General features: G+C 31.9%; 1 protein-coding gene and 1 long non-coding RNA gene across 2 annotated transcripts in view; one reads left to right on the plus strand and one right to left on the minus strand.

The window, feature by feature from the left end:
* The window catches only part of LOC143052247 (uncharacterized), a 28118-nt gene extending 9669 nt beyond the window's left edge, over window positions 1–18449 (plus strand). Inside the window, exons 4-5 of the mRNA XM_076225236.1 lie at window positions 8805–8972; window positions 17819–18449. Coding sequence (XP_076081351.1) covers window positions 8805–8972; window positions 17819–18357 — 707 coding nt within the window. The 3' untranslated portion in view covers window positions 18358–18449. The remainder of the gene's footprint in view (window positions 1–8804; window positions 8973–17818) is intronic.
* On the minus strand, window positions 4774–8276 carry LOC143052248 (uncharacterized). The gene is made up of 4 exons (XR_012971051.1): window positions 7564–8276; window positions 6496–6688; window positions 6092–6213; window positions 4774–5133 (listed from the first exon to the last, which is right to left on the minus strand). It is a non-coding gene; the product is annotated as an uncharacterized LOC143052248 (long non-coding RNA).
* Window positions 18450–18922: the final 473 nt, after the last annotated feature.

The raw sequence follows: 18922 nt of genomic DNA on the forward strand, positions 1-18922 counted from the left end.
GCTGGAATATGTATGCATTTATTATTAACGTTTTCAATCAGCCTTAATTTTTGTATCTGCTCAAAGTAGCACGTTCTCAAATCCGACTGAAAGTGTCTCTCTAAAACAACACAGGGTACATATAGCGTGTTGTCGTTCTCATATATGTATGTACATGATATTTGTCACTGAACGTTAAACCCTAATTCGTCAGCATCATCCAATTGGTTCTTTTCTTCTATTACTTAATCATATGTTGTTTTCAAATCATTCTAAAGAAGTAAATGGAAAGGAGTGAATGCAGCTACATTTGGTTAACTTAAGTTTTAATTCATTTTATTCCGTTTAGTTTCTTTCTACATAAGTGCAGAGGAGAACTGCAGTTGTCCGCATGTAACCTTCTAGCATTTGTCAACAATATGAGTACATCGCAATCCGTAACTGTTTCAACATCCAGGGGTGTTTCATGTCTGTATTATAAACAATTATTTTTTTTTTCTCTCCTTTTTTTAGCAATGCATCACTCGTTGCTGTCCTAATCTACTATTCTATATTCTGCGTCTCCATCCAGATTTTCCAGATCCACGAGGGTCCGGATTGGGCGTGTTGTTAATTTCTGTATTCTTTAAATATATGTCACTTTTCTCTATATTTTATTTATCCTACTCAATATTATAAATTCTTATATATTATCTTATTTGATTCGTTCAGGGAAAGTCACAAGTTAAACTATATTTTCGAAGGTGATTGAAAACGGCGGACATCAAAATGCATATTGCACAGCAAATAGTATATTGCACGGTTATTTTTAGATTGTATAAAAGCCGACATACTTTGTGACGTCATGTTATGAATTTCATGATATTGTTTATAAAAGACTTGAGCCAAATCTATTGATCAAACCTTACCTCTCTAACTCAAACTTTGAATTTGATTACAAAACTTAGAATCAGTGACCATTCATTATTAATTGAAAAAGGAAGGCATTTTAAAATTCCTCGCGAAGAGAGACTTTGCAAAAAATGCAAAGTACTAGATGATGAGAAACATTTCTTAATAAATTGTTCTCACAATTCAAATATTAGATTAACATATTTTATTGCATTAACAGAGAAAGTAATTCATTTGCTAATCTCACTGACAATGACAAAGTAATATATATATACTTAACCCATCAACACCAACACAAGTGAATAAACTAGGATCCTTTATAAAAAAAGGGTCAATGGGACTGAGGACAGGGGACCCTTTAATATTTACCTCAATTTGTATATATATTGAGTTACTTAGTTATTGTCTTTATTTGTTTTTTGTTGTTGTTATATGTCACAAACTGTAAAGTTTATATCATTATATGGCAATTAAACTTTGAATTGAATTGAATTTGAATTGTTTAAAGTTTTATACAAAAAATCTTTAAAGATATTAGATAGAAAAAGAAAAAAAAAAGAAATAAAATAACAATTTATATGTTGTTAATGTAAAGGAGACAATATGAGATCTATAAAATTCAAACAATATCAAACGACGATTTTGATACAAATATGGTTGGTAATTAATGATATAACAGTTATAGCCTATGTATGAGGTCAATACAGGATATATCGATCCAAAGTAGTATATCGACCTCGGACTTCGTCCTCAGTCAATATGCTTCTTTCGGGTCAATACATCTTTGTATCGCCCTCATTCAAAGGGTTTAATTGTTTTTTATTCCACTGTTTATACACATTGACAGTTTAATCAATATCTGATTGGTTGAGACTATCCAACGTGTCATTGAACAAATCTTCATATCTCCCTCAGGCACGGGAAATAAATGTATATTGTTCTTTCTCTATTCTTTATATTTTAGCATCCACATATATTTTATTCACTCATGTTTAGTTACATTACGACGTTTATCTCTGATTTATATACTGGTTACCAATGTAGATGACAAATTTGTGTCATTCATAACAATAAAACAGAATCCACATGATATATGCGACCATTCTTGGATGAAATTAATATTACTTTAACATTACACTTTTTGAAACCATTTTTATCAATTTTCAATTTCCATTGTCTAAATTGTTCATTGTTAATGTGTTGTTACCGTATATTTTATGTTGCATTGCTCATGTGTTGTTTTCGTATATTTTAGCCGCTCGTCTTGAGCCTACCCATTTGATCCGATAACACCCATATAGCAATAAATTTATACTTTTATTGCCATTCATAACTCTTAACAGACCAATTAACAGACCGGGTTTCATACATCCGACCCATTAACAGACCAGGTTTTAAATAAAGATTGATTTATGTCACCAAAATACAGATTTTCGTGTAGATTTTTCATACAAAGATATCAATATGTTTAACAAACATAATGCCTGTCTTTTTTCGATGTTCAAAATATTGCATGCAAGTTAATTCAACCAACGTTTCATTTTGTGTACATTGTGTGTGTGTGTAAAATGTGTATAAATTTATTGATGAGTAACCCGCCTTTTCGTTGTATAGTTCGTACATCGAAGCTAGAAAAATAATGATTACACCACTGGATTCAGTATATTGAATTGTTTTGTTAGATATGAATAATGTTTATGATAAAAATATATTTAAAAAGTTATACAATGAAACATGCTGAACTTTCAATGATTTTCTCGATAACACCTGATTAACAGACTTTATCCAACCCGATTAACAGACCATCCGCCGATATAGCCGCATACTCAATATAGATTAACCGACCAATCTCTCGGTTAGCTGAGTGTCGGCCGTGGTCTTTAAAACACAGATTATTGACGTTCTCTCTATATAACCCGTTATTATATATTTAGTAGTAAATACAGATAAATTGTAAATGTAATACAATCAATGGCAAGCGTGCTGTATCAGCCATCTGTGAGGATATCGATATCAGCACGGTTGCAAAAGCTTTATCACACCTTTAATCTGTATGACGTCATGTCATCGATTGCAGTCACTGTTGCAAAGCTTTATCAAATCCCTAATCTGTATGACGTCACGTCAAACCTATAATCTGTATGACGTCATGTCACATAAAAAACATCTACTTGATGTAAATGTATATTATAAAGTGTATATGATATGGCTTTTTCAATATTACACACCGTATCAACCCTCAACCAATATAAGCCCTCGAGCAGAGCCCTTGGGATTATATTAGTGTCTCGGGTTGATACGGATGCGATATTGAAAAAGCCATATGATATTCTCTATTTATATCATCAAAATCTTAAAAATGTATTTAGAAACAGGAACAATTGTTATACATTCGTTTGATGTGTTTTGACTTTTGATTCTGAAATCGTTCAGGATTTCAGTATTATTGTGATTTTACTTTTTTTGCATTGAATTTTTGTCATCTGGTATTCTAAGTTACCAATTCTTATTTCATAATGATCTTAACAACGACACGTATAGTTAATTATAATCCTGGTGCCTCTGATAACTATAGTTACAATTTCGGCAACCTCTTAGAGTAATTGCAAGTGGAAAAACATGATGACAAAAACTAAAAACAAACGCCGATAAAAAATGTTATTCAATACTATTTACAAAATTCAAGTGTTAATTAAATAAACTCGTTTCATATAACTTTAGAATACAAATTTATGTAAAAGGCGGCTGGTAATTTATCGTTATTTTTAAAATGTGTTGATTCATTCCTGTTGATATACACAAATATAGCTATATTCATATAAATATATATCTCAAATCTATGGTGGGTTCCAAATCTATGGCGGATTCCTAATCCATGGTAAATATGACGTAATGTAATCCCAAATCTATGGCGAAAATTTTACACTCCTAATCTATGGCAAGTTGTTTTTTAAATTTTCTAATCATGACGTCATGCCATCCCAAATCTATGGCAGATTTTCTACATTCCAAATCTATGGTAAATTTTGTAAATTCCAAATCTATGGCGGATTTTGTTAATTAAGAGATAACTGTTATAAGATCTATTGCAAATGTTGTGCAAACGGAAAATAATGCAGTACCTTTACACGACCAATGACTTGTAAATAGATTACACAAAAGAGAGTGTATAAACTAGTGAAATGAACGTACTTGTATTTTTGTCCATCTGATAAGTTAAGCCTGTATTTTCATAGTTAGTTTTTATATCGTACTGTAAGGTTGGGATCTCGCTAACATATTTAACCCCGCCACATTATGTATGTACGTGACTGTCCCAAGTTAGGAGCCTGTAGTTCGGTGTTTGTCGTTTGTTTATGTGTTACATATTTCTTTGTCTTTTTTTTTATATAAACACGGCCGTGAGTTTTTTTGTTTAAATTGTTTTACATTGTTATTTCGGGGCCTTTAATAGCGGACTATGCTGTATTGGCTTTGCTCATTGTTCAAGGCCGTACAGTTACCTATAGCTACTAATTTCTGTGTAATGTTGGTCTCTGGTGGAGAGTTGTCTCATTGGCAATCATACCACTTCTTCCTTTTTTGTACGTTTAGTCTAACTTTTCAGTATGGGCATTGTTCTTTGTTGAAGGCGAAACGGTGATCACCTATAGTTGTTTTAAAAAACAATATTGGTTTTTTTTCGTGATTTTTCTGCGTGACCTATAGTTGTTAATGTGGTCTCTTTTGGACAATCATACCACATCTTCTTTTTTATAGTAACCAAATTTTATTACCGGTACAATTGAAAAAGCTTAAGAAAGACTTGGATTTTCATGTTTAACCAATACATTTAACCAAATAGTAAGTCATTAAACAACAAGAAAGCATCTTCTGTTTGTACAAAAAAATAAACACTTTGACTCTTTACATGCTATTTATTTTCAGCTGATCACATCTTTTTAATTTGATTGCTATTTAAATCAAATTTGTATCCTGTAATTTGATCTGTTACTTTGTACACTTTTCCAGCAGTAGAAGCTGAAATTGAGTCTATGACCCCTTTCCTAAAATATCCTGTACTAGAAACTGCGGTGCCTTTATTCATCGCAGGATTTGGCCTGTACATCACATGGTGTCCCTCTTCCGGATAGTAGGCAATGTCTTCCCTCAAACCATCGGAAAACTGCTCTAGTGGAAAGCTGACAGTGTTTCCCGGTGAATTTGTCTATAGAAATCGGTGAGTCCTGTGTTAAATACCGGTAACTGTTTTTGATTCACATTCTAAAAGAAAATATAGTCCATAAGTATAAACAAAAAGTATATGTTGACTGAGTCACATCAAAATTTAAATAAATAAAAGTACATCTAAATATATATAAGAAGATGTGGTATGAGTGACAAGGAGGCAACTCTCCATCAATGTCACAATTTGTAAAATTAAACTTTTATAAATTTACAGGTTTTCACCTAACAGCAAGCTATAAATGGCCCCAACAAATTACTAGTGTAAAACCATAATTCAACGATGAAAAACAATGCCGTTTAATGATTTATAGGTTTAAAAAATCCATGCAAAGTGAAGCAGTTTAAAAAAAGTTAATATACTAGTAATAACCCTACAAAACAAGCTAAAATTCATATTTCACATCTTCATTTCAATGGTTTAGCATTATTAAAAGTTTAATACATGTAAATGTAAACGTGCAGTCGCAACATTTTTAAAGATTTCTATCAAATGCATAAATTTTAATGATATAAGAATGACATTTTAAAAAGCACATCATACAGTTACAAGCCTATTCTATACATCAGCATAATAAGCAACACACTACTAAGGAACAAAGTGAAAGATATAGGACATTTAAAAAAAATCAGACAAAATCACATACATGTACCTGTTGATGAACTTGTACATTTTCTTTATTTTGCTCATTATAAAACTTTCTCTGATACATTTGTTTGTAGTATGGACTAACATTTTCCCCAAAAAAAGACATATTATTTCCTGTTATTTTATTCACAATTTATTACTTCATATTTCACTAAACAAATAATACATTAATACACATGTAAAAATATTCGTCTAATCCGTACGGCAACTCATACCACAACATGTGTTTTTCTTTTTAAAAAAAAAGCAACATACTATTTAAATCTAATGTGTTATTTTTGTCCTACTTTTTTTAGGCGTGTGTTGAAAATTATAAACAAAGTAATGCACCAGGCTTAACATACATACTTGCAAAATAGCAGTTTGTGAAAATGATGGTTCGGGCACTACAAAATCATCTTCCTGTGTACAATCTGGTGGTAAATTGCCATTTTCTTCATTTACGCCATCGTCTAGAATGTTCATCGCCTCTGCAAAATAAAAAAAAAAATTATTAAAAAATATAAAATTCTAACTTAAATACAGCTAGGCATGTGTTAAATTTGCATTGATTTTTATCACATGTAAAACAAGTAATTGTATTTATTTTTAACAAATAAATTTATAAATTAAATTTTATATGTTAAACTTTACAAGTTTTTTAATTAATGATTGATTGTTTGTTGTCGCTAAACGTCCAGTGGCAAATACTTCATGCATGTACAGGACGATAGTTTTAAGTAAAAAGTTATTCGTATGTTTTTAAAACTGACCATGTAAAGTGAGTTCTTCTTCATTACGATGTGTACTGGCGATTTGGTTTCCATCTGAAGCCTCAGTTAAGGATGAGTGTCGTACATCAACAATTACTTCTGGAAGTTCTTCCTCTGACTCATTTTCATCAACATCTAACTCGGCATGCTCTAAAAAGTCTCGTTCTTCTTTAGTAAGAGAGGCATAAGGTACCTGTAAATACAAAGGTGAGTTCAAAAGTAAAGGCTGTTTTTATAATAAGTAAGAATTTTCAATTTCTTTAGTATGAACAAAAACCCGCTGTTTTATTGGTTTGTTTTTATTTCATGGCGTTCGACAAGTTATGAATTTTTAAAGAAATCTATATGACTATAATGTAAAAAAACTACCTCAATTGCAAGTTAAAAAAAACAAAAACTGATATGAATAATAAAAATTTTCCGTAAAACACGTCTCAGGATAGTTTATTTACACAAACTAGAATGCATATTTTTACAACTTTTAAACGGCACATGACACAGTAACATTAACAAAGCCTACGGCTAAAAATAGTACATTTGCAAACTACCTCAATTGCAAGTTAAAAAAAAAACAAAAACTGATATGAATAATAAAAATTTTCCGTAAAACACGTCTCAGGATAGTTTATTTACACAAACTAGAATGCATATTTTTACAACTTTTAAACGGCACATGACACAGTAACATTAACAAAGCCTACGGCTAAAAATAGTACATTTGCAAACTAAGGCGCTAAAGTGCACATAACACAATCTATAATACTTGAATGCGCATTAACACAGCCAACAGCCAAAGACGGTAAATTGACAGCCTACGGTCCCAGACGGTACATTGACTAGACGGCTAATTGATACAGCCTACTGCAGTAGCCAGTTTATTGACACATACTACGGTCTTATACAATTTATTGACACAGAATAGCCGTAAAATAATAATAAAAAAATACTTCTATTAATGACATAATTACTAAAAGAATTCGGTATAACACAAAGACAAACTATTTAATCATTTTTTTTTTAATTTCCAAAATAGTAATTTCAATACATTTAACAAAGTAAAGTAAATACCTGATCATCAAGCGGCACAGCAAAATTTGGTCTAGTAAAAAACAGCTGGTATGGAGTCTTTGGACGTGTGGCCTTGTTTAGCCTGTTAATATATGCATAATAAAACTCAGGAATTTGATCAGACCAGTTTAAACGTTCTGACATTTTGATTCTGAAATACTCAGTCAGTGTACGATTAAAACGATCCACTCTGCCCTGACTTTGAGGATGGTATGGTCTACCATGTATTTGGACAGTGTCAAATTGGTCTACAACTTCTTTCAGATTCGAATTTCGGAATTCTTTTCCATTGTCTGACTGTAAAATGCGTGGAGCTCCATATAAATAAATGTAACTAAGTACCACTTTGCTTATTTCAGTAGCACTTTTAGTTTTACATGCTTGACCAAATGCAAATCTTGAAAAACAATCAACAATGTTACATATGTATTGAAATCCTTTATGAGGTGGCATCTTCTTTAGATCAATTTGCCATCTTGAATTTGGATAAGTTGCTGGTATAGGGCGTCTTGTTCTTTCTGTTTTGGGTAAAGATATAACACTTTTACATTGATCACAATCCACGTAAAGATCGAATAAAAGCTTCACGTTTTCCCTTACAACTGGGAAAACAAATCTTCTTATAGATTCATAAATGCTGTGAGATTTTCTGTGATCTAATGCATGATTCTTTTTAACTAAGTTAATTAAATCCTCCTTTAAAAGACATTTCTTATGAGGAGTAGCCAGGTCAACACTTTTTTTATACAAATGATTTGAAGTCAAATCATAGAAATAATTTTCCAAATATTTTCTAACCATTCTGTCGTTCGACTGTTCCTTGCAAAACTTAATTATTTTTGCTGACCCCCATTTCGGATTTTCTGCTTTTAATTTGCAAATTGACACTACCTTGCCATAGTCCCTCCAAAACGCTTCTGGATTAGGGTCCTTTGAAACCGACTTCTTCTTTTCCTTTGCTAATTGAAAACCTTCATCTGGAATGGTATTCATGGGTTCCGCCATTTTCAAAATCGGCGGCGGTAGCGACGTCATATGGCGTTATTTGATTATAAATAACTCTTTTTCGCGGAAAAATAGGCGATTTTAAAATCTGCCATAGATTTGGAGAAAACAAAACCTGCCATAGATTTGAGACGGCATTACGTCATATTTACCATAGATTAGGAATCCGCCATAGATTTGGAACCCGCCATAGATTTGAGTCCTACATATATATAATCTACATTGATGTTTTGTAGAAAATGGGAAATGGAGCTTGTGGAATACATGGACATTCTGTGAGGTAAACTGCGTTCGGGAGGATACAACAAATGGAACACAGAGGAGATGGAGAACATGTAATGGTTTGAAATGTCATGGTGATGATTTAGAAGAAGAACCATGTTATAATCCGGGTATATGCAAAGGTAAACTACATTTTTCAACGTACAATATATTTTAGTTTATTGTCGGTATGAAGATATTTAGCTGAACGTGATAAAACAAAAACATTAAATTCAAAGGTAAATTAATAAATTGGAATTCCATAAAAACTAAAACATCAACCTACATAAACCAACAAACTGAGTGAAAAACAAATGTCATATGTCTGATCTGTTACAATAATTTTTTAAAGAAATTCGTAGATTAAACCTGGTTGCTGCCTGGAGAAACTAGCCACTTGTCGACAAATGCTTATACTTTGGTTAAATTGACACGTTAGTGTTAGCAACTCAAACAGACATAATATGTTATTTAAACAATATGTGGGATCCAGCAGCTAAAATTCATCGCCGACATACCATACACCTGGGTCCGTGTATATCTGCGTCCATTCGTTTTTCGTTTTGAAATATTAAAAACAAAAAACAAAAAACGAAAGTGTTTTTATTTTTCGTTTTTGATTTCTTAAAAACCAAAATAAAAAACGAAAGTGTTTTCATTTTTCGTTTTTGATTTCTTAAAAACCAAAATGAAAAACAAAAGTGTTTTCGTTTTTCGTTTTTGATTTCACAAAACGAAAAACGAAAAGCAAAAGTATTTTCATTTTTCATTTTTGATTTCTCAAAAACTAAAATCGAAAAATAAAAGTGTTTTCATTTTTCATTTTTGATTTCACAAAAACAAAAAACGAAAAACGAGAAACGAAAGTGTGTTCAATTTATCTTTCCCACACTGTTTTTAATTGTCATTCAAAAAATGACAATGTTGTCATTTGTCATTCATTTAAAGGTGCTTCAGACAATGAAATTATAACAATGTTGTCGATTTTTGTTACATACCAAAAGGGTGAACATAAATTTTTTGTATATAATTTTAATTATTTCTAGATTTATAATGTAAAATGTTTTCTTTTCTTGATGTACAATCATTGATAGTAACTGTTGCTAATGCAAACACTCCGGTATTCATTCCACATAATGTAGACAAAATAGACCGCATGACTTTTGAATTGAACTACGGTGATAAAGTAATCAGAGACTTTGAAATTACCTTGTTTATATATTTGATAAACAATTATTTATTATATTTAAATATTAAACGAATCACAAATTTAAATTGTACAATATAATATTATATAAAGGTGGTACAAATAAATAGATTGATGACAACATCACACTAACAAGGGAGGTAACTACTTTTAAAACTAACAAGAAAACTAGCCCGGTCGTTAAAGTATACATGAACAGCGGTTGTCAGATCAATATTATTTTAATCGAAGAAAATGTCGACGGATGCAAAAGTCTTTATCAATCTAAACACTAAGGCTGCGTGATCTTAACTTTTAAGTTTGGAGAGGTTGATATAAGATGATAATATAGAAGCGTAACTAGCCTCTATTACAAATAAAGCAAACTATATTTTGGCGAGAGAAGGGCTCAAGGACCCCGGAAGAACTGGAAAAAATTTTACAAAATTTTCGGACCTTTTCTCAATCTAAAGCGCAAGTTTTGTCTTATTTATTTTATTATGTTCTGGTCTCGGAGCAAATTATATAGATACAGTGTAAGACTTTTAGTATTTACATGTAGAAGCAATATCAAAGGACATATGTAGGATGAAGGAAAAACAATGTAATCTACATAGTCAAGTGTGTGGCTATTGTTAGTTTAAACATATTTATTAATAGTGGTTAGGCAATGTTTTCCCCGGAACGGCAATCGAACCAGGAACTTCTGTTTTTGTAGTCCGATGCACTTACCCATGTTACTTTTGTATAATGAGTATCAATGGTCCGGTTCCTCGTTGAAGACCCTCCCGCTACTTTCAAGATGAAGAACAAGATTAATAGCCCTGTTCATTAATAATTTGTATTTTTTCTATATATTGTGTGCGATTTTGTCCCCTGTACATTTACTCCACATCTCTTTATTTTCTATTTAGGACGTGGATACGGCTCAATGCTAGTTTTAGCCCTCCAATGCTAAAGGCCTAGGTCATATGTTTTTTTTAAATTATTTGATGCCGTGGGATTGGGATTTTTAGCTTTAATGTAACCCTTGTCAGCTTTAACTTGTGTTTACAGCAAAGATAGTTAGTTTTGTGTTCTGTAATATACTGTAACAGTTTAATTTTCCATGTCCGGTAGCATTGTAACTTCTCAAAACATCTTCCGAGCAATATCTGGACATCTGTGCCGTGGGCATGTACAATTGCCAAACCACACATGCCCGTTCTTGAGTCTTCGTAGATCTATTCCAACTTAAGTATTATTGAGTGTACGACAAGCAGAACATGATATTTTATACCATTGAATATTGAATCCATAGCCATAAAGATCGATTACTTGATTGGTGTTCCTTTAACGTAGCTGCAGAACAAAACGAGAGAGCTACTTTCGAATATTTCTACAATTTCAAGCAGTTTTCCACTCACAAACACAATAATATTTTCAACAATTATTAAAATATTTTTTTTTTACACTTTTTTATTTTTATGTTGTTTTAAAATATCAATTTGACTTGAATTTTGGATCCCGCTAAAATGTTTAACCCCGCCACATTCTAAATGTATGTGCCTGTCCCAAGTCAAGAGCCCGTTATTCAGTGGTTGTCGTTTGTTTATGTGTTACATTTTTGTTTTTCATTCAATTTTTGTACATAAAATAGGCCGTTAGTTTTCTTGTTTGAATTGTTTTGCATTGTTATTTCGGGCCCATTTATAGCTTACTATGTGGTATGGACTTTGCTCATTGTTGAAGGCCGTATTTTAATTTCTGTGTTATTTTGGTCTCTTCTGGAGAGTTGTCTCATTGACAATAATACCACATCTTCTTTTTATATTTATATGAGTATATTAAATATACAGGTATATACCAAGCTAAGTCAGTTTGTATCTTGTTTCTCGTCTGACTATACAAAAGGCTAGGAGAGTTACTTTGATAGATCAGGTTGACTGATCAGCTGTCTATATAAAGTTATAATGGGACAATGCATGACATAAAGACATCACCAAATCACCGTACATGTGTGTAATACTCAAAAAGACATCCAGAACTTACCATAGTCATCAACTACCCACCAACAGGCCGTGAGCTCTGGTTGGCTCTTAATTCAAATTCAAGAGCACAGCAAAATGTCAAAATATTCTATTCAAACTGGGTGACCTGGGAGAAAAACATTGAAACTTTCCGAAGAAATACACCCCCCCCCCCTTTCAACTTTTTAATAAGGAGATATGGTATTATTGCAAATGAGTCAACTATCCCACAAAGTTCAAATGTAGTGGATGTAAGCAGTTTTATACAAGCAACCATATAACCTTCAACAATGAGAAAAAAAACATACGGTATTGTCGGCTACAATAGTCCATGAAATGAAAAATATGAAACAGTTCAATTGAGAAAAATAACGGCCTATTTTAAAACAACATAAATTACGAAAAACAAATATGAAGACATCAACAAACGACAACCACTGAACTACATGCTCCTGGGTTGGAACAGGCACATGCAATATATGGCGGAGTTTAACATGTTTGTGAGCGCTCAATCATCCCCTGAACCTGGAACAGTTTGTTACAGTACAGAATAAGAACAAACTATACAAATCACCGGGAAAGGGCTTAACGCATGAGATCGATACAAAACAGATAAAAAAAAACACCTAACAAAAACACATACCGAATGTGGCAGTGTATTTATACATCGTTTTCAAACAATCAAAGTACTGAAGTACTGAACATCGAATGACTGCAAGTTCATTTGGATTGTCACAAGCACTTGTTTCAGAAAAAAAATATCACATCTCTATACCTGAAAGTGAGGTTAATATACAGATAAAATTGTCTTTCTGAGACAAGTTCTTGCGTGTATGGTGAATAAATGACAGAGAATCAACTTCAACGTAATATCTTGTATATGTCCTGTAGTTTATTGTAGTGATACAAATCAGTACATTCTGGTTTGTTTGTATTTGTTATATTAATATTTGTATATTACAGTTACTACATCTTATATATATGATTTTCATCCATTTGTATATCATTCTATTTTACTATATTAATAATAATACAGTGCAAGTGCATGGTGGACACTCTTCTGTAATAACTCGATTTTTCAAATAGATTGGATTTGAGTAGGTATTCATATTTCTCGCAAAACTCAGTACACATATTCTCTATCATATGATTTTTTTAATTTTAATGCCAAATATAGAGTTCTGACCCTCAATTTCACGGTCCACTAGACATGTAAAATGATAGTGCGAGTGGGTCATTTATGTACTATGGACTTATTCTTATTCAAATTCTTTATTAAAGAAGTTAGTAAATTTACTTCAGATAAAAATACTACATTTGTAAATTAGACGAACTAATCTAATAAAAAGGTATATCTCTGATTTCGTTATCCTTATGTGTATGAGAACATTAATATAGATATGAATTTTAATAAGATTATTGAACGAACGCGTTCAATCTTAGGATTTTATTCTTATCAATTTGGCCGAGGCAAAAACAAATAAACGTCTTTCAAGCCAAAGTTAATATATTTGCTATACACACACTAGGTTTTTATTAAACTTGGTAATCAATCATTAATCAAAAATACAGTCCTAGATAATAAAAAATCATGAAATATTTGGTCTTGTAATCAAATAATCACACACAAAAACAGTAGTTGTCGTTTGTTGATGTGGTTCTCGCTTCTCGTTTTTTATATAGTTTAGACCTTTGGTTTTCCCGTTTGAATGGTTTTACACTAGTCATTTTTGGGGATCTTTATAACTTGCTATTCGGTGTGAGCCAAGGATTCGTGTTGAAGAGGGTACTTTGACCTATAATAGTTTACTTTTACAAACTGTGACTTGGATGGAGAGTTGTCTCATTGGCACTCATACCACATCTTCTTATATCTATATGTCATTTCGATATGTTTAATTGGGGTCTGGGGCTGGCATGTCAGTTACTGCTAGTAGTTCTTTGTCAATTTATGAATCATATTTATTTTGCGTAGTTTCTTTTGTTTACTTTTCTGACATCGGACTCGGATTTCTTTTAAACTGAGTTTTTCTGTACATATTTGTGTGTGTTTGTTTATTTTACATTAGCTGGCTATAGTTGAATAGTTGGAGGGTTGAGATCTCACAAAGCATGTTTAACCCCGCCGCATTTTTGCGCCTGTCCCAAGTCAGAAGATTTCGGTCTTTGTTAGTTTTTTATGTGTGTTTTTTTTTTTATCTAAGTTAAGTGTGACGTCCATTTTCACATAACTAGTATATATTTTTATTTAGAGACCAGTTGAAGCCCGCCTCTGGGATTTTCTCGTGTTGAAGACCCATTGGTGGCCTTCGGCTGTGCTCTTTGGTTAGGCTGTTGTCTCTTTTACACATTTTTTATTTCCATTCTCAATTTTATTGATTGATCAATTGATTGATTGATTGATTGATCATTTTACTTCAAGCAAAGTCATGATCATTTGAGAATCCTTTATTTGTATCGTAGTGTTAGTTTCACCAATGAAACTCTACATTAATTTTTGTCTTAATATTAAATTTCTTTGTAAATGACCGTCTGATTAAAATAAGACACGCAAGAATATGAAATATGAAAACTTATTTGGCCTTCAATGTCTCAACCTTTTTTAATGTGAGTAACTTCATTGTTCAATTAGATTTCGATTTTGATATTGTTTTTGCAAGCTTCCATAATAGATTTCCGGCCGGTAATTGTTCTGCATAAAACCCTATGGGAAAGCACATTGACTTCATTTTCCAAACGTTTATTGGAACCCAATAATTTGGCAAGGTGTTACAACCTTTTATGTAAAGAAGTTACAGCCGATTGCATTGAGTGTGTAGGCACGGGTAGCATCCTTGGTTAGCTTGCTTGTATTATTAGAGTAGGTAAACTATCCTCCTTTCAGAGTAGACTAGTTCGACATGTAACCAATCAATCTGTCTGTAGGACTAGGATCCTTCTACAGGAGGGTAGTATACCTTACCTAATAATGACGTCACGGTTCAGCTAACAAGCAAGCAAACAAAAGATATAACTTTTGTCTACACACTCAATGTAATCAGCTGTAATGAAAATGCGGAGTTTGTGAGACCAGGCTCAAGCAGCCAGTCGTTAGCAGCCAGTTTTCAAATATTTATATAAAGTTGAACACAAATGTTGCATAAGACTCAAACGTACTTCAAATGTTTTAATTAATAAATAACCACTATATTATCAAATCAATCGCTTTCGATATATTACACAGCGTACTGCCCGCTTTACGTTTTAAATAGTCAACACTTTTGAGTGTTTATAGAATCGTAAATAATAATGATTTTTTTTTTAATGATGGCAAAATTGCACTATTGTGTGAAATAGCTTTCCTTATTATCGGCATCCTGTCAAATAGTTCATGAAACTGAATAATAATTATTCTGCATTAAAAGAAACCTTTATCTTTTTGCCACACAAAACTGTTTTTACAAAACATTCTACCTCTGAACTAGTGGATTCCGCTTAAATATGATTGGACAAAAGGTTTATTTTTTGTATTCGAAGTATGGTGGGCAAGAACATTATTTATTAAGCTAAAAAAGATTAATCCGTGTTATAAATTAACTTGTAATTTTGATCAAGTAGGCCCTAGATCTCTAACTTGCGTTCTCACCTAGTGCAGAAAAAAGTATTGCCGCAGATTTTTTTTATTAACTGTCCGGTAAGGGTTGGGTAGGGTATCCGACCTCAACTTTAGACCTACTTTAGAAAAAAAACTAAGCAGAACAACACCCTGGATTTTTCTACTGCAGACCTCAGCTACCCAGCTTCCCTTTGCACCTAGTGGGGACAATATTTATTACATTTTCGGTAAGGGTGGGGTTGGGTGTTCGACCCCAACTTTGGACCTATCTGAAAAAATAAACCAAACAGCAACCTTGATTTGTTTTTATCCAGTTTCCCAGCTCCCCTTTACACATTGTGCGGACAAAAGTATTGCCGTCGAAATTTGTTTATTAACTTTTATGTAATGATGGGATAGGTTGGGTAACTGAGGTCCACTTGAAAAAAAAAATGCAGGGACTCCAATGTGGTTTTATGCAGAACAATTACCTGAAATCTATGGTAGATTTCAAAATAAGTAATATGTTGGCAAATAATGAAAGCACGCTTCTTATAGTCTTCACAAATAAGCAAAACTAATACCGAATAGGCTCCAAATGGCAAAATAATTGAATGCTTTAATATCCCGGTTTGAATTGTGAATTGCAGAAATTTGTTTTTTAATCAATTGATCAAGCAAAATACATTATCGACTCGTCCTCGATGTTCGTAAAATACTGGCAGATGGACCTTGGTAATCAATTCTAATAATCTTGGATCGACCTTTCTAAACTTAAAAGTAAAGTTCACCCACCCATATTGTTCAGATTGTTAAAGACTTTTGCATCCATTATCTTCGATTAAGTAGTATTGATCTCACAACCACTGTGCATGTATACTTTAACGACCGGGCTAGTTTTCGTGTCAGTTTTAAAAGTAGTTACCTCCCTTGTTAGTGTGATGTTGTCATCAATCTATTTATTTGTACCACCTTTATATAATATTATATTGTACAATTTAAATTTGTGATTCGTTTAATATTTAAATATAATAATTAATTCTTTATCAAAGATATAAACAAGGTAATTTGAAAGTCTTTGATTACTTTATCACCGTAGTTCAATTCAGAAGTCATGCGGTCTATTTTGTCTACATTATGTAGAATGAATACCGGAGTGTTTGCAATAGCAACAGTTACTATCAATAACTGTACATCAAGAAAAGAAAAGATTTTAAATTATAAATCTAGAAATAATTAAAATTATATACAAAACTTTATGTTCACCTTTTTGGTATGTAACAAAAATCGACAACATTGTTATAATTTCATTGTCTGAAGCACCTTTAAATGAATGACAAATGACAACATTGTCATTTTTTGAATGACAATTAAAAACAGTGTGGGAAAGATAAATTGGACACACTTTCGTTTCTCGTTTTTCGTTTTTTGTTTTTGTGAAATCAAAAATGAAAAATGAAAACACTTTCATTTTTCGATTTTAGTTTTTGAGAAATCAAAAATGAAAAATGAAAATACTTTTGTTTTTCGTTTTTCGTTTTGTGAAATCAAAAACGAAAAACGAAAACACTTTTGTTTTTCATTTTGGTTTTTAAGAAATCAAAAACGAAAAATGAAAACACTTTCGTTTTTCATTTTTGTTTTTAAGAAATCAAAAACGAAAAATTAAAACACTTTCGTTTTTTGTTTTTTGTTTTTAATATTTCAAAACGAAAAACGAATGGACGCAGATATACACGGACCCACCTGACTACAGATTCAAACAAAAATACAAAAAAATAAGTTCACAAATTTGTATTCAGATTCCTCATTTCAAACGAATACATAGTTATTCAAGTAGTTAAGGTTCAATTTTTGGAGCACTTGCCATCAACCAGTATTCTAATGCAGTTGTTAGCCCTTAATTGCTTCCAAATTAATTCTTGTTCGTTGTTTTCTTCTTTTCCCCAAGTAATTAAGTTGCATTTATTTTTACATTGTATGCACTCATCAATTGTGATGGCGTGTCTGACTGAAATCTTAACATGTATTACCTTCTGATACATGTTATATGCATGTATATCTAATGTATCAACACAATTTCGTTGTTTATTTTCATTTAATGTTTATTGATTAAGCTTATTATTTAGTTTATGTTATATGAAATATATTTTATTTCACAAATGATAAACACAATGGAACATTGCAGGAACATAACACTACTTTATGTTAATATTTTAGGAATGAGACCAAAGAAGTTGTTATGTAAATGCCCAAAGAGGTTATTGAAAACAAAATGGCACTTCCTTGACGGAAAGAATATAACGAATTTAGAAGTTAAGAAAATTGTCCTAGAAGATTTCAACAAGAATATAAAATCCGAAATCTCAGTTGACAAGAAAACAGTATCAAAGGAGGTAAGAAAGAAAAACTCATCGGCAAACAAAAGAAAATCATCACAAAATATAGGATGGGGCTGCATTGTTTTTCTCATTCTTCCAGTGGTGTTCTTGATCTTCATAGACATATTAAATTGCTGCATTCATTTCCGGTCACGTCTTGGTGGCAGGAAACGAAACCGAACTCGCCAAACTAATAACATCCAAGTTGAGAGAGATAGTACAAAGCCTTTGCAAGAAAATGTCAATATCACCGAAAGTTATTACGACAGCAGATGTGGTAATAATTTTCATCCTGACGAAATGAGACTTGAAACTTATCAAAGAAGAAGGGACGACAGCTATCAGCAACACAGAGATGAATGGTTGCAGTACATATAACACTTTAAAAAGGTTAAATATCCTTGTTCAATTTGAATATGTGCTCATCAGAAAGATTTCTAAATGAAATTATTTTTTTTTTACTTTACTCACTGTCCTGTAGTGTAGAAAGATGTTTTTGTTATGAAAATAAAGATATAGTTATATTTTTTCCTTCGAATTATCATGTTTTACATTAAAGAAACATGTTTGTTTATACACCAGTTACACAACTACCCTACACAAATATATTTCCCTAAAAAACTTCAATAGGACAACATTCAATACATACTTAAAAATGTACAATTTCTCTACGACCCGTTTAGTTCATATCTCCTCCAATCTACACAAGGTTTTTATTACTTGAATCAGAATATAATGTTGATTATACAATCTTGAAAGCACGTGCATGTACTAATAATTTGTTTTACACATTATGTCTGTTTGCTGCCCTTTTATAACTTTTTTTTTTAATGTGCGTGTTTAAAATAATATCTTAAGCGCAGATATTTCTATCCACAGTGTTGAACTTAACATTACAAGTTCAGCGCCGGATAATAATCTTCATCAATTGCAGAATGTACGG

This window comes from Mytilus galloprovincialis, chromosome 11 (genome assembly GCF_965363235.1).
Source record: "Mytilus galloprovincialis chromosome 11, xbMytGall1.hap1.1, whole genome shotgun sequence".
Lineage (NCBI taxonomy): Eukaryota > Metazoa > Mollusca > Bivalvia > Mytilida > Mytilidae > Mytilus > Mytilus galloprovincialis.